Source organism: Dermacentor silvarum, chromosome 2, assembly GCF_013339745.2.
Source record: "Dermacentor silvarum isolate Dsil-2018 chromosome 2, BIME_Dsil_1.4, whole genome shotgun sequence".
In the NCBI taxonomy this organism is placed as follows: Eukaryota; Metazoa; Arthropoda; class Arachnida; order Ixodida; family Ixodidae; genus Dermacentor; species Dermacentor silvarum.
The window spans coordinates 87,157,778-87,184,865 of NC_051155.1; the positions used below are offsets into that span (position 1 = coordinate 87,157,778).

Here is a 27,088-nt window from a genome sequence, read left to right on the forward strand (position 1 = left end):
ATACCATGATAACCTACAAGTGTAGAGCCGCTAGAAGCGGCTCCAGTGTATTCATAATTTGTAACACAGCCAATGGTGATGGTGTGCGTAGACTAGAAAGCATATTACGCATCGAATTTATCAGTTGTCGAAGCATGCTCTGTACCTTAGCTCCATCAAGCTGGTTGTCAGCAGGACGCACCCAAGAATCTTCATGCGTTTGACCCTTGTGCGAACCTATCGACGGTACGGAAGGCCAGGAAACCTCAGAATTATGTTGTAGGGGGCCAGTACCTGGAAACACTCTAGAGAACCTTGAAAAGCCGGCAGCGGTCGCCTGGCAATTCAATGCGCTTGCAAGCTGTCGCAATGGTAATGCAGGCAAGGTGCCGGTGGAGCCTCAGGATTCTGCACAAAAGAAGCTATGCTATTAGAAAGAAAGGCAGTACACTCATTTTTTTTTTCATCAGAGCAATGCCATAATATTCGGACGTTTTTCGAGTAAAACGACCCTTGGTGGTTTTTTCGTTTAACCTTTAGGTATTACTAAGTTTACTCGCTCATTTCTTGCACTGACGCTAGTCCTATAGGCAATCACCTTACATTAAAGATTGTGAGCGCTGCATACCACATCGCTAGAACCTCGCCAATACAAAGGACACGTAATTGCTTTCTCTAAATTAAGTTTTCTGCTGTCATAAAATTCTGTACTCAACTTTGACGTAAAGAAACATTACACGCAGGTATATCTCTACAAGAATCGTTCCATCACACGTTACCAAGTGGAGCGCGCCGAGCAGCTGGGATTCGGTGCCATCGTCTTAACGGCAGACTCGCCGGTAATCGGCAGTGTGGAGACCGAGGCCGCAGACTGGGAGGCGAGGGGAATACGGTAAGAGGATAGCGAAATAAAATGAAATCTCTATGCTGTATCTCAATGGTGGTATGACTACGAATTTAGATTGCAACAACGACAATAACAGGAGATTATTTAGAGATATATGCGAAAGTCTGTCTGTCTGTCTGTCTGTCTGTCTGTCTGTCTGTCTGTCTGTCTGTCTGTCTGTCTGTCTGTCTGTCTGTCTGTCTGTCTGTCTGTCTGTCTGTCTGTCTGTCTGTCTGTCTGTGTCTGTCTGTCTGTCTGTCTGCATGACAGACAAAGAACTTTATTGGTGGTCCTGAGGAACCGCTTTAGGGTACCTCGCTTTTCAGGGAGTCAACGTAGCCGTCGCGGGACGCAACCACGTCGGGGTCGGAATATCGTGGTCCTCCGCCCTGTCGCAGGCCCTCTGGACCGCCCGTAGTTGCTCTGAGAGGTTGCCGCTCTTAAGGGCTGCCTCCCAGTCCGTTACAGTGGTAAGCGATGAGCTGCGTAACGCAGGGCATTGCAAGAGCATATGAGATCAATGGCAGTACGCCTCCCCACAGTCTGGACAGTAGGGTTCTACATTAGGCGCGAAGTGACTGAATCTGCCTCTGGAGGGGAATGACCCCGTTTGGAGCATGCGAAAGGCCGACGATTGTGGTCTAGTGAGTTTAGGATGTGGTAGCGGAAAGGCCCGCCGAGGAACTTGATAATGTGCCAAGATTTCATGGAAGGTGAGGAGCGAATCCCTGTACAGTCCTGAGTCTCCGCCCGCGAGTCCACCGGAACCGCCGCGGTGTGTAAGACCTCGCGCACGTTTATGGGCCAACTCATTGGCGTTAACAACCTCAGAGTGCACATTGATTCCCATATGGGCCGGGAACCGTTTGATGATATGAAAACCAACAGCCCTCTCGGTGCCGAGGATGGCTGCCGCCTCCTTTGAGATCGAGCCGGAGGTGAACGCTCGGACTGCAGACCTTAGAGTCTGTAATGATATGGGAACGTAGAGGTCCTTCAGTGCTATAGCTACAGCAACCTGCTCGGCTACTGTCGCAGAAACCATCCTCACGGATGCTTAGTTAATGAGAGTGCCATTGGAATCAACCGAAACTACAACATAGTGATCAGAGCGCCAGTGTAACCGTAATAGAATAGTCTCGTTTTTTTTTTTCGTCTTTCGGTATCTAACTCGGCTATCTTGCAGGTTACTGAAATGAATGAGCGTTTACAACCTAAACTACGACGTCTCGTTAGAATGCATATGTTCAAATGTCACCTAAATATGGACATGCTTCCATATTGCTCATATTCCCAAATCCACATTGTTCCCAAAACAAGCACAGACTGGAACTACCTCCCAGCCTCTGCCACCTCCATAACGGATGCCGATGCGCACATGACTACTGCTTTCGATTATATTATTTTACGATGTTGTTTCACTTCTTCTTCTATTCTGTCATATCTGCTTTGCTCCTTTATTGCCATAGCAATTATAGCGACACTCCAGGCGAATTCCCGCTATCGTCGTCGCTGTGAGGTGTTGTGCAAACTCCAAGTGCGATAAGATACTGCTTAGGTTCGAGTGAAAGTGTGTGGTGGTGTGCGGAAAAGAATTATGGCTTGATGAGCGCCGTCTTCCCGCTCGGCCACTGCTGTGCGCACAAGTGGGGGGCGGGGGAGTGGATAGGTGACGTGACCAAGCGCGTTGTAAGGTGGACAGATGAGCGCGTGTCTCCTGTTCTTGCCCGGCCATGGCTGCGCGTAGAACGGCTGAGTTCGGCTCGGCTTTTGTAGGTAATCTCAGGCAGATGCCAATGCTTGGCCAGCGGAGATGGCTGGTGGCTTCGTGTGCAAAGTGTTTTCACCCAACTATAGCTGAAGGTCACGTAATCTCAAATTTAGGGGACGCGTTAATGAGAGTCAGCAGGAAACGTTCGCTCCTCGTTGCTGCCGCCCATTTACGCCAGCATTCTGACAGTGAGATTCGTTGGTCAATGATTGAGATCTGATGATGTTTGCCTGTGCACACGTGACACCATTCTTGTAAATTTAATTAGTAAGCGAATGTTTACAGAAACTTATACAGCGGATAAAACTACAATACTTCGTCGGGTTGTATAATACCTTGTTATCGCTATCAGTTATTCGCTTTTCGGGTGAAACTAGGATTCTTTTGTAGCCCCCACTCATCTCTGCAATGTTTTGGCCCTGACAGTAAATAAATTAAATGTCATCTTAATACTTCAGTCCGATTAACTGCTCTTTCGCCAGTGCATATATTGAATGGTTTGCCAGCTGTATAGTGAAGTGTCATTATATTTCTGATACTGAAATAAAGTAGTATGCTCAGGTGGCCATTGCCAATTCATTACCAATGCGCTGTACAGCCGTTGTACAACCTGTATACAACCAGAGGCTTTCCTGAAAAATCACTTTCCATGCATGATAAAAACCAAAGTAATGTTGCAGTCGCATCAATTAAAAATAAATATGAAAACGACGCGTCGTGTCTGTCAGAACAGGTTCGTGACATATCTGTCAAACACATGAAAACAATGCACACGGGTAAAAGGCCTGCTCTCTTTACGCAATCTATCAGTATGGTGAAAGGTCGGTAAGAACAATTCGACGATTCGAACCATTCAAAATTTCATTCCTTTACCGATTTAGCGCATGGCGAATGGTACATCCACAATAAGCCCGCCCAGAAAAATAGGCGAGAAACATACCCCGTGAAATGCGTGCTGTTTAAACTATGTTACTGTTTCTCCCAAGGGAAGCTGCTAGTATAATTTTTACTTTTGTCGCTATTCAAATATCAAGACAACTACTACGTGAACAGCATTGTTTTGGTCACATATGACGTAGCTGTTCACTTCGCAGCAGCACAAATTACCGCCGTACGAATCATGGCCTACTCAAAAGCAGTAAGCATATCTTGGAAGAGAGGCATTGGAAAATGCTGACAGAACTGATTTCGCGTATAAAATTTTATAATGTTTCACGGAAATGTGCAGATTGCGGCAGCAGACAGAATTTTACAATTTGAGCTTTGCCAGAAGTTTCAGTGAATATCAGGAAAATAATAAACCTTCATGCTTCAAGGCCCCCGAGACTAAGTGGCCTGTGTAAGTATACCCCCCAGAAGCACAACAACACTGTGTCTAACAGGGCCATATGTTAGCGATGCACTGGTCATTGGCTCAGAAGGCAGTGAAGGTACTTTTTTCACTTTATGAGAACGTCTGTCTTGTGTAAGCACCTTTGGCTCTGTAGTGCTCTCCGTGCACGTCATTGTAGCCTCCCATCATTTCTGCTGGACGATGGCTTATCGGAAAATTGCTACTTGACACAGTGTTGACCCTACTGTGCCAGGCAGTGCAGGGTAACAATTTGGTGCATAAAAAGGCAACACCATTATTTGCCATATGGCCCTTTTACTATTTAAGAGCGCTTCTTGGATTGGTTGTACTTATGGTTCGGTCACAACTGATAGATAAAAAATGTGAATTTTCCGATGTTGTTTCATAACTTTACTAATATTAACACGATTACTGGCTGTACACTACGTCGACCATGAGAAATTCGTGTTATTTGGTGAGTGTAGCGTGATAAAGTATACTATAATAAAATGGAACGTAAAAAGGTTGCATAAATATTTTATTGATGTTACACTGTACGTGCAGGGTTTGCATGGCGCGCATGTCTCCTACCCGTTGTGTACAGTGCGCCGAAATCCACAGGTTAATTAAGACAACCAGGAATGAACACCTACCGCGCTTGCAACGCCCCTGCTTTGTTGCCCGCTGTCCCGAACGATTGTGTGGATCACAAAATGAGACCATGTAAATGAGAAAGCAATCCTTCTAGCCCAGTTGTCAGTACCAGTTACCTGACACAGCTTATATATTCATGTTAGAAGAACTTCCACCACAAGACATCTCACGATGACTGTCGGCGATATTGCGATTAGCATCGAAAATGTAGCGACACATCGTAACCCTGAAGGCACATTTATTTAAAATATCCTTGCGGTCATTCTGAGACTTCCTTGCATGGGCTGCTTGAGACCTACGTACACTGTCTCGGGTATCGACCCATTTTGTGAAGATTCTTCAGGACCTAAATAAATGGTACCACCACCACTCACAACCAAAGTTGGCCATGAGCATGACCGCATGACAGCGACTGCACCACGACGACGCAATCCTGAGTACGGCATGACGAGGATCGGATGACGAAGCTGCAGTGACGACGACGACCAGACGTCGACCGTATGTCTAAGGTGGCATGGCGAGGAGGGCATGACGAGAGTCGGACGATGAAGATTGAATGATGATGATGCAATGACCACGAACTGCATCATGACCGCGAGCACCTGCCTAGTGGTCCAGGCGGTCAGCCAAATTGGGATACTGGGTCGGTGTACAAGACATGCATGGCGACAACAGCATGACGAGAGTCGAAGGAAGAGGCTGGGGGTCGCGACGATGGAATGAGCGCCGGGGCTTCCAGCCGACGGTATGGCAACGAATGGATGAAGAGTATTGACGAAGATGATGTGAGGACGACAGCGCGATCAAAGTCGGATAGCGACGCTGAAATGGCGACGACACAACAACCCCAATGGCATCAAGACCATGAGTGCCTACGTATAGTCGTAGAAGGTAATAGACAACTTGGCCGATAGGGCTGGCATAGAAGTCATGACTACGACGGCATGACGAAAGGCGTATGACGAAGCTGGAATGCGGACGATGCAACGATCACAACGGCATCGCGACCACAGACAGACACATGCCTAGTGGCCCGAGCTAGTGGAGAACTTGGGACACTGAGCCGCCGTAAGAGGCTAGATAGATAGATAGATGGATGGATATAGATAGATAGATAGATAGATAGATAGACAGATAGATAGATAGATAAACAGACAGACAGACAGACAGACAGACAGACAGACAGACAGACAGACAGACAGACAGACAGACAGAGACAGACAGACAGACAGACAGACAGACAGACAGACAGACAGACAGACAGACAGACAGATAGATAGACAGATAGATAGATAGATAGATAGATAGATAGATAGATAGATAGATAGGCCCGCTCGACATGGCGAAAGTAGGCAAAGAAAGCTAATCAAATTAAAACTTAGGCTTGCAGACATGGACAAAAGAAGAGGAAAACGGAGAACACAAGCGTCGTTTTCGTCTTCCTGTTTCCCTGTTTGTACGCATAGCTTTATGTCTAACCTGAATGCCTGCAAAATAGCTCAACTTTCTGCTGTTCAAAATATCTATTTTGCTGCACTGCATATAGAGCGTGAGGGCTGGGAAAAAGAAGCAAGGAATCCTGGGAAAATAAACTTTTTATCTCGCTTTTTTTTCAGGGCATAAAAAGCAGGGAAATAACAAAGTGGTAAATTTACCGAAAAAACTGGAGTTCATTTATGTAAATCATGTGAAATTTAGGCTGTAATTTGGTGAGTACCAAAATTCAGGCGACATGTTCTTCATCCAGTTGGTGTAAATTATTTGACCCTGGTGGTGTGCTGCATCTGCATCTTTTGTTGCCACATTTGTCATTTATCGCGGGACAGAGGGTCCGAACTCTTACGATTCAAAACAATAGGGAGGACAGCCCCAGTAACGCTCCTACTCACAAAGATCCCTCCCGAACACCGCCATAAAATTCTGTAGACATCCTCATGACGTATACACCAGTACGTTAGGACGTTCTCTCGACTTTCCAGCATGAGCCTCAAAAGATACTTATCAAATTTATTTGTACGGTTTGAGCACATCCTCAAGACGTCCTCATGACAGCATTCGATCATTTTTAGTAGGTAACAGCTGTGTTGCCAACCCTGTGGGTTTGAGTGCAGACTGCGGGCAGCTGGCAACCAGAACCTGTGTGGCCGGTGTGGCGGACAGAGCCTCGCCTACACCTCTGACGAAGTTATAACGCGTAACTACGTAACCCTGGTATGTCGCAAGCTACCGGCTTAGTTAATAAAGATATAACAGTAGCCACTGTAAATTATCTGTGACGTCCTGCATAGTCTGCCAATGGACGTCTTGATAAGTAAGCAGAGCAGAATGTGTTGTTTTGTCAACTTTGTGCCGGAGTGCATGTGAGCCAAAGTATTGGCAAATCTGTGCAGAATTTTTTTGCGTACCTACTCTGCGTTGGTGTTTCTTGTCGTCAAACCAAGTGCACCATCCTATAATAGTTGCATCTGAGTTTTAATCATTGTGGCACAGATGGCGCACGCCCTCCCTCTCTGTATATTTAGAAATTTTGCTGCCGATATCTGTTTTCTGCAAGAGAAATGCTTGCCTCGGTTTTATTCTTATTCTAAGGTAAGCATCAATAAAAAGTTATTGTTTGCCTCGGCTTTCATTTTCGATGGAAGCCTCTTTCTGGTCATCTTCCAAGTGCGAGCTGTCTGGCCTTATTATTCGGATTGATTTACTTATTGAGCGAACATTTGAAGATGTTTTTTTTTGACATCTGAGTAAACGAAATGTTGGTTGGGACATATAATTTCACTAACTAGATTTCACTAACTAGAACAACCGTAAAAGTTTATCCTTACAGACACAATTGAGAAAAATGCTAAATAAGCAGTGTTAGCCTAATTATATTGCTCCATGAAAGATGAAAGGTCTATTTTTACCGTGAGGAGGAAACTTAAGTCAGAAAAGACGCAAGGGGAAAGTCTGACTAATTGCGATATCCTGAAGTTCTCCACCGTGTTTTATCCGAGATGTCATGGTCTTCAATAGCATTTGCGTGGATCTATAGTGAACTGTTTTTATTAAGGAAGGACTACATTGCGTTCTGAAGAAATTGCACGCTAAACCTAACTTATCTAAAGCCCTAATGACACAAATACGAAATATAAATTTTGAATTCATGAGGCCACACGTACAGGCACCAGAGTTCTGAGGAGGTAATTAGTTACAAAACATTTGATCGCACAATGAAGAAAAACACCGAAAGAAGACTTTACGAAAGTAAGTTAACTGCTTCAAGTGTGCCGCCTTTGAGAATCTACTTAATTATGGCTGCTCCTTTCTCACCCTTCCGCAAGTTTAAAGGCCCCTACATATGTGATCTTGCTTTTGGTATGGTGAACTTGCAACATGTAATTGACCAGGTAGCGGATATATCGCATCCGCAATCCCATAACCCAATGTTCTGGAATGGTACAAGGCAGTATATGCGAGCATGCCCTTCCTAAGAGTGCAAAATAGCAGCTTTCATGGATGGCAAATGAGAATTGTGAAAGCTACCCAGAATCTCGTATCAAATAAAGGAGTGATTATAGATTACCTCATAGATTATCAACATCTTGCCATAAGTGTTGGAAACATGTTGCATGTACTTTACTGCTATCGTTCTTACTTCCGTATGCTACGAAGGTAACGTTATTTTTTCAGGTGCGTCCAAAGTTTCCAGAAAAAGAAAACCTTTTTTCGCTTTTTTTGCCGCCTTCAAATTTTTCTCAAATTTTACATCACTAACTACGCGGAGCTGGCAGGAATAACTTCGAGCATTGTGCCGCTTCAAGCGTTGATAAACTGTTTTGGCAATGAACGATGTTAATGAAGCAGCAGTCTTGATGTGGGAGCACTAGTTGTTCGTTGTAAAGCAGGGAGGAGACCAACTGCGAAAATCAGACGCCGACGTATGCCCTACGGACGGTACCGGGGCTTATCCGCGCTCTCGCTTCACAATTCGCTGTCCGTCATTACAGTCATTTAACGCCTGCTGACCGCAGACAGAACCCAGGGGCACTTCATGCATCACCCGCATGTTATCACGCAGTTGGCACTCAGGAGGAATTTCTCGCGACTTCTTCCACTGCATTGCTGGTGCAATTTCCTATTCATCCTGGACGGACCGTGAACTGTTCTTGCATGAAATTGTATCACATGTGCGTAAATGAACACATGTCGTTCATGAGCAAAATAGATTGCTTCACTCTTATATGAAATTATTAGGTCTAGGCATCACTTCCGATGCCCATAATTATGACAATTCAACTTTCGTTTTCTTGCTCGTTCCAGCTGGGATGTACCGAGCGGCATTTTTTCTAACGGACCGGTGGAAGACTCGCTTCGGCGAGTCTTTCACTTGAACATATATTGTCGCCAGTGTCAACACAATTGCTACAATTCAGAGCGCGCTGAACCGAACGCAAGTCCCTTGGCTTCTTCGAACCTAGACTATATCGGTTGCAAAGCAACACATCACATCTTTCAGCGATCAGACGACTGCTAACTGAACCGAAAATGAGCTAGCTGGCTTTGCTTGTACGCGTAAACTATACATTACTGTATAGTTTACGCGTACATGCTCGTACTATGGTAGTCTTATGCATTTTTATTTGGTGAGAAACGCTTTATGCACCATGTGTTACTAATTTTCGATGCGATTTCAGGCTTAGAGTTTTGCTGCTAAATTGTCCGAAGAAGATTTCCAGCTAAATGAGCTTCTGCCTTTGGTACATTTGTCGCAGGCAGTGTTAATTATTGATAAGGGGGACACGGAGTTATGAATTTGTGAATGTATATTTGAGTCTCAGCTCCATCCCATCGCATGCACATGGCATTACATGCCGCGCCTTGCTCAAGAAGGATGGCTTGACCTGATAGTATCCCAAGTACCCAACGATAGAAAAAACGCCGACACTGACAATAGCAAATGTTCGGAGTTCTTGAGTTCTTGCATTGTTTTAGGCATCAATATGCACCCTTGCTTTTTAGATTTTTTTAAAGATCACGCAAGTAGCCATACCGATTTATTGACATGAAAGGAAAGCTAATAAAGAAATAACGCAATCTTTCTAAAGCCTCACTATATGACCTTTCTAAGATTAGAAGATATGCACTACAGAGGCCGTGGGAGGCTGCGCAAGTGGTAACAGTGACGTCTTTTTTATCCGCAGCTGTCCCAACTTCGATGAGTGGGGCATGGAAGCAGCTCGACCAGCATTCTGGGACGCCGGCGCTACTTGGAAGTGCCTTGAGTGGCTACGAAGCGTCACCGCGCTGCCCATCGTAGTGAAAGGAATACTGCGCAGTGCGTGATACTGGCAATACAATGCATCAATTGTCGATTAACATTTTACGTTAATCGTTACTTTTACCGTGGCAAAGCGATAAATGTCGCAGTCTCGGCCAAAAGACGAAGCATTGATTGGGATAGAAAAGTATTCGAGAATTACACAATGTAATGGTCGAGCGTTTATAGCCCATATTGTTTGCAGTAAACATTCACTTACCGACTAAAGAAGCATGGTGCGACGCGCGCACAAACATGAACAGCTCTCACTCCATGACCGTGCACACTCGCGGTCACAGCACTGGCATGAAGAGGAGCGCCGGCAGCGAAAGAGCGTGCGTGCTCGTCCCAAACACGAAAGTTTCGTTCCGCCGCATGCTTCACTATATTGACTGTACCGCCCCTCCAAATCTGAGACCATGTTACCTCTCAACACTAGACGCAAAAGAACAAGAAAACAACGCAATATACCAAACATTTCGACTTGGCCTTCGCCCTTCGTCCTGGTGCCCGTTGCTCGTAACCTGCGTAGTGGGGCGCATATCCACTCGGCGCCAATGACCATCTTTGGTAAACTTCTGCAATGCGGTAATAAAACTATAAGTTTCTGGGCAGTCTGATTATCTCAAATGGGTCACCCGATTAATTTAACAAACTGGCCAGGAACACAGAGCTTTATTACCACGTGGCTGAAAATTTCAAAAGGTGTTCCCAAAAACGTGGTTCCGATACATCAATCAAATTGTCATCCATAACCACGGTGTAAGAAGTCCATAACTACGGTGCTTGAAGGCATCTGACTTTTTTTTTTTAACTTCGATGCCCATTTAGTTACGAAGCGCTGATCTGACGGCTACCGAGCGAGGGTTGCCAAGCGTCTTGCGTGCCTCGTATCCCGCATTTCTGGAGCTTTCAGCTCCAGTTTATGGTGGGCCTTAGAAGGCGTTGGAACTTTAATGGCCAATGTGATTATCAAAATATGCCTCAAGCACTTACTGGTACGAAGCCTTACGATTTGGAGCATAGGAACTGCTTTTCTGCCCAAACCGACTTCGAAATTCCGACTCGCACATCTAGCTGCACAATCTGTTGTCCGTTCACCACATGAATCGTGACCCACTCAGGGAAAAAAATATCTACAGGAACGACGGCAATGCAGTCATGCAATAGCACTCTTATGTTGAACTAGGACCTCTCCTCCACTTGCACAACAAATGCCACGGATAAAATATTAAACATTTATTTATTCGCATCATAGCGCAAGCAAGTGTGACATACCAATATTTAACCGTGTTCAGCCGCGGAATGTGGTGCATTTGTAAATGAAATTGTGTTCATGTTACCAGGTGCGCGAAAGAAGACATCACTTAAAGAACGCGACGCAAGCATGCACTCATAAAGAAGATTAGTGTTGACTAGTTAATTTCATTTTGCTGTTATTTAGATCACCTAGTTCCTAATTTAAGACAAGATGCTACAAGATACGTTTGCTCGCGCATTCTTGATATTCTTGTGATTCTGGCAGGGAAATTAGTTGCGATTGTGTAAGTGCATGGTTGCCATCCACGTGATGTCTGTTTTACTTGAAGAAATTATGAAGGCTATGAACCAATTTGAGCGACAACAAGCTATATTATAAAATGAAGTTTCTCACGGAGGTCAAGCACTGTGGTACCTTCGTTTCAAAACACGGCAGAGTGCTTCATGACTGCCGGCGGCAAAACTCTTCTAGGTGGCTTTTGTAGCTCTGGATTCAAAGGGAATATTCTATCGGATATAATAGCACCTTCTTTTCCAATAAATAGAGCGACGGTCATAATTAAAAAGAAGGCTCCACTGTAAAAACCACCCAGCCATCTATGAAATTAATAAGGTATAGTCATGGCATCCAATGTTGGGCCACTCACATATTAGTGCAATTTTGCACTCTTATTCTAGTTTCCTGGAAACTGAGGTTGAAGAGAAATGAAGTGGCGTCGCAGACCCATTTTAATGGCTTCGCCACTTCGGGTAGTCAGAAATCGCAGAAAAATTTTGATTACGCTTGAGCTTCACCTTCAAGAGTGGAACACGATAACATTCAAAGATACCTGACTGCCTCTCACGCTTCCCGGCAACTGTTGCTTATGTAACCGTAAAGTTTACCTGAAAACGCTGGCGGCGACCGCTATGCGCGAAGGCGAGCTTTCTGGTTCTTTTAGGGGCGAAGCTCCTTAGGGCGTGGGTAGAGTGTACTAGAATATGGTCGAGTGGGACGAGCAGCTGGGGCGGCGCATGCTTTGCCGTGAGGCGCCCGACGTGGAAAAATACTGGGGCGGCGCTGCGGTCGAAGTGGATTGGGCCGCATCAAGGTCGCGCCGTTGGAAACTACTGGCGATACTGCTCGGCAGGGTCATTCGTAATACTTCGCGCGTTGGTATTTGCGTTCAGACCGCTCAAATGGGGTTCATAATTGCATATGACATGTATTTATGCCTTAAGAATAAATTACTTTCTTTCTCTTCTTTCTTTATTTTTTATTATTTTTAATACCGCTCGGTCATTGCGCGTGCATTGCGGCCGCAGTGTCGGCTTTCATATTACGCTGTTATTGTACGGTTCCCTTCGGAGAAAAAAATATTTTTCTGGTTCTTCAAGCAGCATGTATCTCTCGTGTGTATTGCTGCACATAAAGTTTTTCATCAGTAGGTCCTGCGAAACGCAGAAGGAGAAAGATATGCAACCTTCCTGCTTGCCGCTTCAAACAAATAAAACATAGCTGCCCATCCGGCGCCTTGTCCTCAGATTTACGGGAAGTATTGTTATAGAAAAAAAAAAAGCTGCAGCGCAACATTTCATTCAAATTTTCGCCTTTCTCGCGTAACAGAATGCGGAGTAATCGTTAAGGGGTCATTTATTGCAGTCGGACCTCGAGTGCCGAAAACGGTTTTAGTTAATTAAATCAAATCAAAGGGGAATTTTATTAGACAATAATATAAAAATGCGTACAAAGATATTTGATCCCATAGCTTAAAGCGGCCATTCTATATGCTAATATTTGGCCGTAAGCCGTACGTGGATTTTTTTTCCAGTCGATACTTCAAAAAAAAAAAAGAAAAGAAAAAGAAAAGGAAGCCTGCGCGGTAGCCTAATGAGTGGCTATATAGTATAGTTGATACGGTCTTGATTGAGCACGCGGGTTCAATCCAGGTCGCGGAATTCGATGGGAACGAAATGGAAAAAGACTCGTGTACTTCTATTTAGGTGCACGTTAAAGAACACCAGGTGGTACAAACTAAACCGGCTGCCTCATAATCATATCGTGGTTTTGCCATGTAAAACCAAAGAATTTGTTTAAATTAAAAAAAGAGAAAAAAGTAGGTGGCTGCATTCTTCGGCTTTTTTCAAGTGGTAAAATAAATTATTCTCGAGTGTTATTTCCGATAAAAACATGTTACGCTTATCATATATATTTCATACATAAATGTAATGCCGTTCCCAAATGTATGACCACTCAACTCAGCTGCTTGTATATTATAAACGGCTGCTTTCAGTTATCCGGTCCACTATATCATAACGACCATAATAAAACAATGGAACGGCATGCCTCACATACACGTAGAGATATGTGCAGATCTGTTGCGTTCGATCAAGAAGATAAGTGTGGTACCACATGGGGCACCCAGATTTAGTGGGTTGCAAACGTGGTGAGACTGTCAAAAATCCTCGTCTGAATCAAGTTAGCAGATTTACAGGCTGCCCCAAAACGGGGCGCTTATATTATATGAGAGCTAGGAACTTGTTAAGCAGGACTTTTTAATACCCTTCCGTTAATTCTCTCAGGAACTGCGCCTTTCCGCAACAGCCACGACTCTCCGGCGGCACTATCATTCGGAATAACAGTCCTCACTTGCATGCAGTCAATCACCTTTGAGACTTCAATAGTGCTGTTATGCGTTACCTTCGAACGGAAACGACTATTCGGCATCGTACACACACACACACACACACACACACATTATATATATATATATATATATATATATATATATATATATATATATATATATATATATATATAAGATGGTTTTGCCTGCTATGCATACTATTTCTGCTAATTCGAGTTTTATTTGCAGTATTCACTAGTAAGTGTGTTTGTTACTGCAAACACGTAAGCTTATTCCGGTCGGTAGTTCTCACTTTTTCAATTATTGCATTTAGAAGATTTGTTATTTTTTTCCCTTACATATATATCGTGGATATATATGTCTATGTACCCTTTGATTTAATTACCTAAAAACACATTAGTACTTCTTCGCGCCACGCAGTTAATAAACCTGGTTTATTTCACTCTCATATTGTTTTCTTCGATCATTGTCCCTGATCAATATCCAGCAACAAGAAGCGCGCGTAAAATGACACGGTATCAATAATAAAATTGTCAACGTAGCCGTCATGGTGCAGAGATACCAGTTACATTTAGAGGACAGTGGTAAAAACAGCAGTTCACATGGCTAAAACTACATTTGATACAGGCCGTCAAGAGTCATGGGCACACCGAAGCAACTAAAACATTAAAACCACGTAGTAGTGCTTCTGCGAGAACGCGTTGGTAGTGCTTCTTCATGATAGCGTCCCTTCGAATGCTGGCATCGAGGCGTCCTAGTGCTGAGACCACCGAAGCGTTCACTGTCGGTGCGCGTTAGTGTCATAATGCAGTACTTCTCTTTTCTGCTCGTTGGCGGCGGCACCGCCCCGAGCAAGAGCGCGGGTACACGGAGGAGTGTTAGATATATAAGGCGCGTCTGTGTAGCTCTCTGCAAATGCGTTTGTGGCGCAATGGGTTAAACGCTCGGCGATCTATCGTCGCGGACCGAGAGGTCGTGGGTTCGATTTCCAAATTTTGCATGTTTGTGGAACTTTTTCTTCTGGTTTCTTTCTTTGTATTATGTTCGTGTATGTTCGTGTGACGTATTTCCGTGACGGAAATACGTCAGTGAAGTCTTGGTGGACCCCGGCATAAAACACTTTCGTGTTAAAAAACGTACTGCACAGAGGTTCTGCGAGAAAAACTGGGCGTCCCGCGCTCGCTAGCAGACGACGCGCTTGATAACGACAGCAAAATTGAAGACGTCGCGTTGTATAATCCATGCCTCAAATATATATGTTTGGCAAAATGCTGTAAATATTAATTTGCAGTTGAAATAAAGCACTATTTTAAGAGCGTACTACGCGCAATCGGCCTCGGCGCCCGCAGCGAAAGTACGTTGAATATGCCGCGGAGCGCGTCTCTGCCCCAATCCAGTTCGCTCGCAGCGCCCTCGCACTATTTTAGGGGCGAAGCTCCTTATAGCGGCACCCGTTCCGTCCCCGTCGTAGTGGTAGTAGTAGTGTGTAACCAGTCTGAGAAAAATGAGAAAAAAAATGTGGTTGATCCCTCTTATATAGGAATCGGTATAGAACACGAAAGTGAAACGTGTCTTCACAGAAGTAGTGTAATGTTTATTGCACATTGATATATAATGTATATTGGTGTTTTGTGGCTAAAGCGCCCTTAGGCGTTGATGCACCCACGCTGACGCCTGGTGGCACGTCTCCTCCATCACGACTACCAACGTCGATGACCATGAGCAACCGTCGTGCATATGGAAGCTGCACTACGCTGCACACGCTAGCACAACGCGAAAGACGAAGCACGTAACTGACACACTAATACAACGCGCAAGACAAAGCACGTAACTGAATCGTCACCGAGTCAAATCAGCGCGTACAGCGCGTCGTAATTGCAGCCTCCGCGATCAACTTCAGAAACATTTTCAGAGCTAATTGCGGAGGCCACGCTCCGCTGTGCTGAGTACGGTGAACGCCACCTAGGTGGCGTTGGTAGTGCTTCTTGATGCCAGCGTCCCTTCGAATGCTGGCATCGAGGCGTCGTAGTGGTGAGACCACCGAAGCGTTCACTGTCGGTGCGCGTTAGTGTCATAATGCAGTACTTCTCTTTTGTGCTCGTAGGCGGCGGCACCGCCCCGAGCAAGAGCGCGGGTACACGGAGGAGTGTTAGATATATAAGGCGCGTCTGTGTAGCTCTCTGCAAATGCGTTTGTGGCGCAATGGGTTAAACGCTCGGCGATCTATCGCCGCGGACCGAGAGGTCGTGGGTTCGATTTCCAAATTTTGCATGTTTGTGGAACTTTTTCTTCTGGTTTCTTTCTTTGTATTATGTTCGTGTACATTGTAAGCTGACGTATTTCCGTGACGGAAATACGTCAGTGAAGTCTTGGTGCACCCCGGCATAAAACACTTTCGTGTTAAAAAATTCCGAAGTTGTGTCCGTAGCGCGGAATCGAACCAGGGACCCCTCGCTTCCGAGCGCGCGGCGTTATCCCACTACGCCACGAAGCGGACATGGACAAACGCACCACGATGGCTATAAATACCCAACATTAACGAAAGGCCGCGTTTCTAGCGCGTTTCTAACGCGTTTGTGCTAGCGCGTTACGGCCCGTGTAAGAAGCTGGTGTAAGATGCTGTGGCCTCTCCACCTTACCTTCAACGCGTTTCGAACGCGCTGCCCAAAGCGGTGGCAAGTCAAGTTCAAGTCGAGGAGCGTTTATGAATACGGGGGGTATAATCTCTCAGCAGTCATGTGATGGCGTCGGCAAACGCGGTGCACGTTCCGGCATGTGTAAATGGCTGCGTAAGACGCTGTGGCCGCTCCCCCTTACTAGAGAGTACTGCACGTTTCTAACACGTTTGTGCTAGCGTCCCCTTAAGCGGAAGATCCGATGATTCCCTCCGGAGCTTCGCCCACTCATCATCATTCACCTCGTGGATCTGCTGTCATTTTTTTCCACACGCGGCGCCTCAGCGGCAGAGCGCCGTTCGGCCCACTCGACCATTGTCTAGTACACTCTAGGCGTGGGTCTGTCCTTCCTCCGATGTAGTATGCAGCCACCTGTAGTTTTATGAAGTGTTCACTACATGGCGTAAGTGTCGATCTTTCTATATGTAAGTGTATGTAATGTCACTAGATGGCGCTACTTTTTCGTATAGTTGATGTGAAAACCTACAATGCAGTGCGACGGGTTACCGCTCGGGGGTGTTATAATAAAAGGTGCTCGCTCTTGACGCGCTTTCTCTTTCGCTCGGAGTCGCCTGATGGAAGACAAGGCTGCGGAGCGGAGAGCACGGAAGGCGGCCGCGGCGCGCCCTCGCAGGCAGAATCCCGCGGAGAGAGCCCGCGAGGCCGCGGCTTCACGAAAGGCAGCGCGGCGGCGGCGCGAAGCAGGATAATTCAGGTAAAGTAGTGCGAGAAAGAGAGGCAGAAGCGGCACGGCTGCGGCGCGAAGACTCGGGCGTTCGCGAACGCGAAGCAGCGGCGTTTACCAACCGTTATCCCTTCATTTCACGGACCACAAAGCCGTGGTAATGAAGGGACTCCGCAATAAAACGTATTGTCTATATACACACACATTGTTTCTCACGTGTTTACTTGATCATATACTGGGCGAATTACTCGGAGTATTCACGGTTTACCGATGATACCCGAGCTTCGCCCCATCATCATCATTCACCTCGTGGATATGCTGTGATTTTTTTTTTTGTTGCGTTAGCAATTATATCTATACTCCAGGCGGATTTCTGCGGTCGGCTTCGCCGTCGCCTTTAGGTTCCGTATAAAGTCGAACAGCGATAAAATCGTCGCCGAGTGCCGTAAGCTGTATCTGCGAGTGATAACGTGCGAGGGTAAGCCGTAAAACGCGGATCCATCTCGCCCACGCAACAGGGGGAAGCTGACAGGAAAAGCGCCGTCTTCCGTCATGCGAAAGGCCGTGGGCGGATGCGAGGGAGGGAGTGGGGAGGTGGTGTTGTTCTCCGACAGCAACTGCGCATTTCGCTACCGCACGCATACAGAACCGCCCATCGCGCCTCAATCTCGGGGGCGCGCAAGGAGGGAGGCAGCGTGGGAGGGAGAGGGGGAGAGGGCGGCGTTTGACTCCGGCACCAACTGCGTACTGTGCACGGCCGCGCGCGGTCGCGCGTCTTATCTTGAAAGCAATCTGTAGGCGGCTCATACCTTTATGCGTGCGGTGTTCTCGTCGCGAAGTTTGCTTCGAAGCGATACGCAGCACGACGGCCACTTCGCTCACTGCTGCTGCCGCGTTTCCTGACGCTAGCGTTTTGACAGCGAGGGTCCGCGGTGATCGAGTGTGATGTGTTCATGTTTGCCTGTGGACGCTGACACCATGCTTGCCAATTTAATTTGCAGGCGAACATTTCCAAGTTTATACGGCAGATAAAACTACTATCCTTACTTCCTATAGTTGTCTACTAATTTGCTGTCGTAATCGATGCTTCGCCTTTAGGGAGAAGCTGACACCCTTTTTCTGTCCCCCACACGGCGGGATCCGCCGCAGGCGCGGATGCGCGGAAGTGAGCGCCATCTTGATGATATTGCAAGGAAGCGAGCGGTGCGCGCCGCTCCCACTAAGACAGGCCACCAACGGCAGCGGGAAAGTGGGCTTGTGCTTGAGTTTCCGTGTATATGCAATGCTATCATGTCTATAGGTTGTGCGTAAGTCGTACTTCAGAAATTTTCTGAGAAATTCAATTAGTTCAGTAACGCCTATACGCAACGCAGAGGGCATGCGTAGGTTCGGGAGGCTTGGTTTGGGATTATTTTTCTCTAACGGACAACGGCGCCGACGCCGACACCGGATTTTTTTTTCCGACATGGGGCCCTTGACGTTATCGCGTTAAAATACATGTGGCATGTGACGCGAAGCCAGGACATGATCTGAAATACCGGTGTTGTTGCCACGAGAGTTTGTCCATTTGCAGACCTGCATATTTCAAAGCGATTGCTTAGACTATGTTAGAGCAGATTGAGGTACTCTAAAGATATGAGGAATTTTCGTTTCTGACGGGCTCTGTCTCAAACACCAGCGTAATTAGAGCATTGATTGTTCGGTTTGCTTCGAGAGAGAGAAAGATGGAACATAAAAATCAGAGAGGTTGACCAAACGCACGTTCGGCTTGCTATCCTGCGCGGGGGGAGGAGATAGCGGCACGAAAAGAGGGATAAAAAAAGTAGACAGAAAGAGCAGCAGTGGCGCTCACGCGAATATGCGCAGTAAGTCTATGAATAGTAATGCTTTGGTCGCGTTATGATGCATCAGCGACGTGCATGCCCATGGTCCAAATATCGTTTCTAAACACAGTGATTAGCCCAGCCTGTTCAATGCGGTTCGCAGTGATCCATTCTCAACGGCGTACTGGGAAGAAAGGCACAAAGGTGTTGAATAGTTCGTTCGCCTCCACACGAGTCACTCATATGCGTGTCACCCCTTCCAATGACCGAACGGGCAAGCCTTCGTATGGGCCAGCGCGAGTTATAGGCGGTAAAACAGTGTCGCATCAAAGCGGGAAACTGTCAATGGTACTTGTAGCTTTAAAGAAAGATAAAGAGCACGGAGATGACAGTTCGAGAGGTTACGAGAAGATTTGTTCTGAAAGGTTTTGTTTACTTATTTACATTACCTTAACTACACCGCTGAGTAAGCATTCAATAGAGGGGGGGGGGGAATTATAGAACGCAATGAATTACCTTTTAAACATAAGGAAATATAAGCATGGTAATTATACGAAATACAGATCATTGATCAATGCAATGATCACCAAGAATTACGCAGTCAGGCTGCCAGGAGCTTTCAGGCTTCGTACGCAGCAAAATGTTCTGTGTAAGACCAATTGAAGCCTGATGGCGAGTTCGGCTAGGACCGAGGCCACAGTAAGACCTCGCTGCTACCCAATAAAAATGCGGCCAGGAATCCACGTACAGAGGCGCACTTAAATTTTAACCCACGTCGCAGCTGGCGCGTTGTCTCAGCTGCCTAAAGAGAGCACCGGTTCCAAGCAGGCATCAGGAAAAAGTAACCTGAAGTCGTTTGAGCAAGTGGGAAATGTTCCGTGCCACGGAGATGTAGACACGCTGTCCAGTAATAAGAATAAAATTCCACCGCTATTCATGCTATTAGTCATGTGTATGCCCTTGAGAAGACTGTGTTTTCGGAAAGATAAATCTCACACATATTTATAAGTCGTTCATAAATTTAGCTGACAACTGGCTTTGAGCAGATGTTTCTTGTGGTCACGATTGGGTGGAGGAAACTTTGAGAGGAAACACTCTTCAGTGTGAGTGCACGACCATCGTAAGCTCATGACAGGAGAGGCTGCTAATGCTTGCCAAGAACACTGCAGATGTAACTGTTGTTATTCTTGGCTCCATATATTTTGATGGTCCCGTATACGCCTAACCAAGATCCTAGAATTGCGATTGATACTAAGGAGCATAAAAATATCATCCTATGCTGCTGCTGTGCTGAACGCAGGAGACGACGCTCTGCTGGCCGCAGAACATGGCGCAGCCGCTATACTTGTGTCTAACCACGGGGGACGTCAGCTGGATGGAACCATAACTACGGTATGTCCATTGCCGAGTAAGATGGCCGGTACAGAGCTTATTGCTGGGAATTTTGCATTAGCGGTGCCGTTTCTCTGGCTACAGAGTACAAAAACTAACATGTGCAGCATCGTTGTACTTTTGGTCATTTAGGTACGAGTAATCCCTTTCAAGTGCCCCATTATGTTTTGCCTTTCCTAGTGACTAACTTCCTAAAGTTACCCCCCGTTTGCTTTATCTCACGTCTTCAAGTCAAATTAGCTTGCATAATAAAACATCAACATTTACACCTTGCTGTTGCTCTGTCATAGCCGAAGGTGACAAGCAGCTACATCACATCTAGAACGACCACGAAGGTTCTTGATTTTCAAACTTTGCCGGCTCCTCCCAGTCTAACTGGAAAGAGAGAAAGAATGGATAGAAAGGCAGGGAGGTTAACCAGATGAATTTCCGGTTGGCTACTCTGCACGGGGGGAAGGGGTAGGGAGATAAAAAGAGAAAGAGAGTGGAAGGGGGTAGAGAGAAAGCGAGACGAGCACAAACTGCGAACACTATAGAGCAGTAGGGGGCGGCGTTCTTAAAGTCTATCGAGAAGGCCCGTAGACCGCAGGAACCTTAGTAATGCAGGCAAGGCCTTGAGCGCGGATGTTATTTCAGAGCACTGACCTAAAGCTTTTATTTCCGTTAGTGTACGATTGTCCAATTGGCCCAACACTCTGCACATCACCTGTTTTTCGGCAGTATAGCTCGGCAGGGGCGTAGCCAGAAATTTTTTTCGGAGGGGGGGGGGGGGGCAAGCTTCTGCGTTCTTTTACGTCACGTGATCGCTAATATACGTCCGGTAGTTTAAGCAGACCCTATACATGTAGATCAAAGACATGGGACACCCCCCCACCCTCGCGTGTGCATGTGCTTGTGAAGAAATTAAGTAAAAAGTAAAGTAAGCTCAGTAAATACAGTAAGTACGACAGGTACAGTCGGCGTTTGGAGCAACGGTCTCTCATCGCGCCACTGAATGGACCAGTCTTCGAAAACGCATCATTCAGAATACTCGTGCGATCGGAGAAGACATCATTAATTGTTAATTTCCGTTAAGCGTCGATGGCGTCGTCCTCGTCGGGGCGAAGTCAAGGACGGCTACATGCGTGAAAATGCACGTGTGACCAGGCAATACCTACTCCCATAGCAATAGCTTGCTCGCTGCGTCTTTGCGCTAGCAAACTTAAATACGCGCAAAAACGCGTATTTTTTCTCGAAGCTTTCGTCGCCCTGCTCCCTGAAAGGAGAGTGTTGCATTTCCTGCGGCAAGGGCATAGGCCACTGTGTCTTCCGCTGTGTGTGAGCGTGCAGCCGTCATTTGCCTTTACATCAACAGATTCAGAATTGTACTGATAATTTCACCGCATAGCATAGATATGGCATGTGTACGCATTTAAAGTAGTGCGTGCAACTCATTTCTGCTTCACTTACGCCGGTGCAAACAGGAAGCGGCCTTGTACCTCACAGAATCTCGACTGATTGGTGTACTAGTGATGCAGGAATGAACTCCGGTCTTGTTCAGTGCATAGTGCACATAATAAATTTCTCAGGACGCGTGAACTCCGACGAGAACTGTCAGCGCCTGCAACAAGAGTTTACTTACGCTGTACTGCGCACAGCAGTAATTCATGCTTGTTGGCTGTCTGTTTCGTGCATTCTGTTGCGAGTCGGTGGAATTTCACTGCTGTCATCAACCCCTTCGTGTGTGCATTGCTGGTTTGGGATTCCACAACAAAACAGCAACTACCAGCCTTCCGTAATTGCTGGTTTGGGATTCAACAACACAACAGTAATTACCAGCCTTCCATAGGGGCGCAATCGCAAACAAGAGAAGTTTCTCGCGCAGACAAGACTATCTCGGCGTGGCTCGGGGGCCGGGGCAAATCTCTAAGAAGGAACTTCTTCCGGAAATGCAGACGCATTACAGCGAGTATCGTTCAGGGGAATTCAGGAGTTCAAGAGTTCAGTCCGCACGGCGCCAGCGCGGCCTAACCGGCACCTGAAGGGAAGCGGCGGAAATGTATACCGGATATTTCGACCACCTGTGGTCTTTAACGTGCACCTAAATCTAAGTAAACGGGCCTCGAGCGTTTTCGCCATCATCTAAAATGCGGCTGCCGCATTTGTTGCTTCATTTGTTGCGCATTTGTTGCTTCAGAATGCGGCCGCCACATTCTCGCCCAAAACTTCACAGTGTGTCAAAGCCTTGACAAACACCGTCAGGGGGGGGGGGGGGGGGGGGGGGGGGTTGGGGGGTTTGAACCCCCCCAACCCCCCCCCCCCCCCCTGGCTACGTCCCTGTAGCTCGGGCAGACACAGATAACGTGTGGGAGCGTCTCATCAGTGTTGCACATGTCGCACGTTGGGCTGAGTACTGGGCGCACCAGTTACCTGATTTAATCAACTGCAAGTTAACTTGCACATATAGTGAGAAGTCGCACATGTAATGTGTCTGAATGCTTTGAACTTCACCACAATTAACGTAACGCTACAAAAATAAAGCGGACACGAACGTACAGGACACCTCTCCTAAAATGTGCCATTGATGTGCGATTTCTGGCACCTGTCAACGAAAAGTAGCTTGTTAGAGCGGAACGTCGGAACGCCTGTCTAAACGAAACCCACATTATCTAGTTCCAGGAAACGTTGACAGGCCAAACGGAATCCTCGTGAAGCACAGGGGTTCATTCACCAGAAGAGTTAACGTAATTTTTCTCCCTTAATTGACGTCAAAGTAACACCCCATTTCAAGTTTATTTTCCAGGGCAATGGTTCCTCGCCTCTTATCAATTCAGGTCCTTCTTCTGCAAACTGAAGATATAAATTTTTCCTAGCTGGTGAAAGCGCACGGCGTTGCACACGTTAGCGGTATGGATAAAATAAAAAAAAAGCCTGCAGAGAGATTTCACCTTGCATCTAATTGCAATGCATCTAAGCGCACCAGCGCAAATTTTCGTAGGATTTCGTCTGCTTTATTTTAACATGTCTAAGAGTCAATGCAGCATCTGAATTTATTTTAAAACACACACAAAAAAGTAACAGGCCTGCGCGGCACACGCAGCACAGTCAAGCGTAAGCTGGTGGAGCGGCTCAAGAGTAGCTCCGATTTCGACACCACTCACAACAGGGTCTTCGCGGCAAAGTCTCCTCGCCTCGTTTTGACGAGAACGATCTGAACGGTCCACCCGGCGTCGACAGCGAGCTGTGGCTTGCAATGCTCTCTGCACAGCAGTCTGCTGAGACCGATGATGCGTGGTTGTAGCCGCGCACGTACGATTCGCTTCTTCAGCAGCGGTTCGCACTTGCGAGCAGACGACGTAACGTGTACTGAAGAGGTATCCAGAATACCAGATACAGTTGCATGCAGCATCAAACTGCTATATGTAACTTACATGTCAGGCACGATGCGTTTGCAGACGCCTTAACTAGATGGCGCCACCATACTGGCGGAGGCTCGGGAGCGCGTTGATTGCGCGCCTCGTCTGAACCGCATCTCGTCGTCTGCGCCTGCGCGCCTACCTATAAGGAGCGCTTATGGGACACGTGCCTAATAGAAAGCACTTGCGTGGCTCAGTGGCGAAGTACTTGACTCCCGCGCAGCGGGCCTGGGTTCGATCCCGGCGGGGACTGGGTACTTTTATCAAAGAGCTTATCGTCGCAAAGTCTTTGTCACTGGCCTCATGTAGGTATTTCCGATATAGTTGGTCACTACCTGGCATCGTGCGTGTCACCGGATACTTGCTTCGAAACAGGCTGCCAAGAGGTCCATCAGCCTGGTGCAGTGGAATCCCAGCATGACAGAGTGCACGGCAAAACTGATGCGGGATGTCATTCGCATATGCTCTCTTTGAGCGGGCCCGAGTGATGCATTCTTCCAGCGAACTTTGCTGTGGCGAGTTGCCTGTGAGATAGGAATAACAAGATCATGTGAACAAATCGGACTCCAACCATGCAAGTCTGTTTAGACCCTGGCATAGAATTAAGCGTGCACGACGTAACCTCGTGAAACTGTACGAAGCATGCTGCATTCACTCTCACGCAGCCATTAATTCAAAGCACCAACACTTCAGCAAGACCTCACCTGTGTCTGCGTGGCCTTCTTCATATGGAAGTAGCGCTGTGATCGTCAATGCTCCGCAATTCTCACGGCGCCCTTGCCGTTGGCAATGCTGTCACACGACGAAGCTTGCGAACAATGACTCCTTCAGAGGACGTCGACTCTTCGAAATCGCTACACTCTTTTACGTAGTCGCCGCAAAGCTTTCGTTTCGTCCCATAATGATCACGCGAAATTTCTCTTGACGCGCCACAGAAATGCGTCATGTGAGCGTGCGAAGGTTTCCGTGAGCAGGCTTTCCACGCTTGACCCTCACTGTCGTGGCTGTCTGAGACTGTTCTCTCTCTCTCGCGCGCGCGCGAGAGACAGCAGATCAATCACACACACCCAATACTCCGCGTGGGTGCAATCCACTCCAATGAAATATCTTGAGGGATGCAGCGGCGGCAGCGGGCGGCGAAGCCCGGGGCCCGTATTTTCGATGTTGTCTAGGCGCCCTAGCGCCGCTGTCGCCTGGCGCGCCTTAGTGTCGCCAGGGGACCATATATCAAGACGCCGTCGCGCGCTTCTGGTGCGCCTACATTCGTTGACCTGTTGACGTCTCTCGCTTTGTGCGCGACAATGCCGTTATTAAATGTGCGATGGGTGCGGTCTTCGAGATACTGTCGACGCGCGGTAAACTTTAAATTGGTCATACCAGAATTTGTATAAATGAGCGCTTAGAACTTGCCCTTTCGATAAAGAACGGAACTAGATAATATTCTCCCTTGAAATCGGAGTTTATTGGAGAAATCCGAATTGTAAAAAATTTTACCGGCTAATGTTTATCGCATTTTTTCGGATAAAACCGAAAACACGGAGCCCTATTAGTGTCGCCAGGGGACCGTATATCAAGACGCCGTCGCGCGCTTCTGGTGCACCTACATTCGTTGACCTGTTGACGTCTCTCGCTTTGTGCGCGACAATGCCGTAAACGGCGGTACAGCGCGGTACTTCTACCCTCTTCCTCACACGTCACACAACACGTGTATAATCGTATATACTTATAAACACCGCCACCGCCCCCATTAAAAACACCTATGTAAATATATGCTGACACTGATTGTTTTATATAAGCTGATGCGCAGAAATACAAATTATTTTTGGACCCGTCATGTAACGTGTACTCACACCCGCAGCTGCGACATTAATGGCAAAGAATGCATAAATTAGTCTGTTGCTTTCTTCATCCTGTTACTGTTATCATGTAGTCTATACACATGTGCCGGTTGGATCTACGTAGCTTTCACGCAAACAAATCGAATTTGATACATGACGCATGGGGAACTTGTTATTGTACTGAAAGCGCCAGAAAGACCCCGGACACGAAATTGCACACGCTTAGCGCCACAAACACAGCGTCCACTGGCTTGTCCGTGCCCATTGATGCGTTTGCATTTGATTTAGTATGTTGTCTTGCCAACAAGACCTAACCTGTAGGCTTGTGTCGCTATTACAACTGCTTCTTTTAACATTTTACTGTTAGGACTCATTTTGGCTTTGTCTTCGTGCAAACACTATACCTAACTTATTTAGGACCGACAGCAACATTTGTCTTGTCGATATTCACACCTTCGACGCTTGGGCCTTTTAGCAGAGTTGTGTAAAGGTTCCGCTACGGTCACCAGTACATCACTTGCGTAGCCAGCCTCGAGTTCATGCGCGGCCTGCAACCTGAAAGGTGCGTCCCGTAAATGATGGTATAGCATTTAGTGTGTTTCCAAAGCATGCTTTTGCTATGCAATTCTTGACAAGTTCCTAATGCGATGAATTGAAGGATAGAATTGACTTAAGATTAAGTTTATATGGCCAGCGTATTTGACTACCAGCGAAAACGGACTCAATAACAAGGAATCTGATTATTCCATCTACACCATTTCAACAGTTAGGTGAACTTAACGATGACACTTGCCTACAATAGTATAAACGTAAGCACTTGCATTTCAAAAGCTATCTTATGTGCGATCAAGAAAAACGAAGAAAAGCACCGTGTCAGTGTGTTCATTTGCTATTCTCGCGTTCACGTTCAAGTTGATTGTGCTATACCATCATCATTCATGCATTGCGTATACCATTAAAAATATCGCTGATCCCTCTTTTATAGAGATTGGTAATAACCCGAAAGTGAAAGATGTATTATTCTGCGAAGCTGTGCGCAGCTATGTTGAGCATTCACAAATGCAAATCCATAAATGCGCACAATCGGGGCATTAAGTGCACAGTGCGAAGCAATGCCGGCAATAGCAAGCACGCGAGGCCTCTTCTGCCGCGCAGCATATACAGCACCCCAGAGCGTCCCAGGCGTCATAGGTATATCGGATGCATCGGTGAGTGCGTACGTGGCTCAACTGCATCGTTAGATGATCCGGCGGTATGGTGCTCGCGCGCCCGTACACATGTTCAAATATGGACTGACACTTGTTGATCGAGTGCGCTTAACGAGTGCCATCTCTGGGCAGAAGGCAAGCACAAGGTTAGTATACTTGGTAGCGAAGCTTCCATAGAAGCCCATACGTTCAAAACATGGCGATTCATGGGGTTTGTTGGCTTAGCGCCATCTCTGTGAGGAGGGAACACTTCCGGCGGAAGC

At 46.7% G+C, this 27,088-nt stretch overlaps 1 protein-coding gene across 1 annotated transcript in view; it reads left to right on the top strand.

The window, feature by feature from the left end:
- The window catches only part of LOC119440202 (2-Hydroxyacid oxidase 1), a 76,108-nt gene that overhangs the window by 42,893 nt on the left and 6,127 nt on the right, over positions 1-27,088 (top strand). The window contains exons 5-7 of the mRNA XM_049661442.1: positions 723-871; positions 9,807-9,940; positions 20,293-20,384. Of these exons, the coding sequence (XP_049517399.1) occupies positions 723-871; positions 9,807-9,940; positions 20,293-20,384 (375 nt within the window). The remainder of the gene's footprint in view (positions 1-722; positions 872-9,806; positions 9,941-20,292; positions 20,385-27,088) is intronic.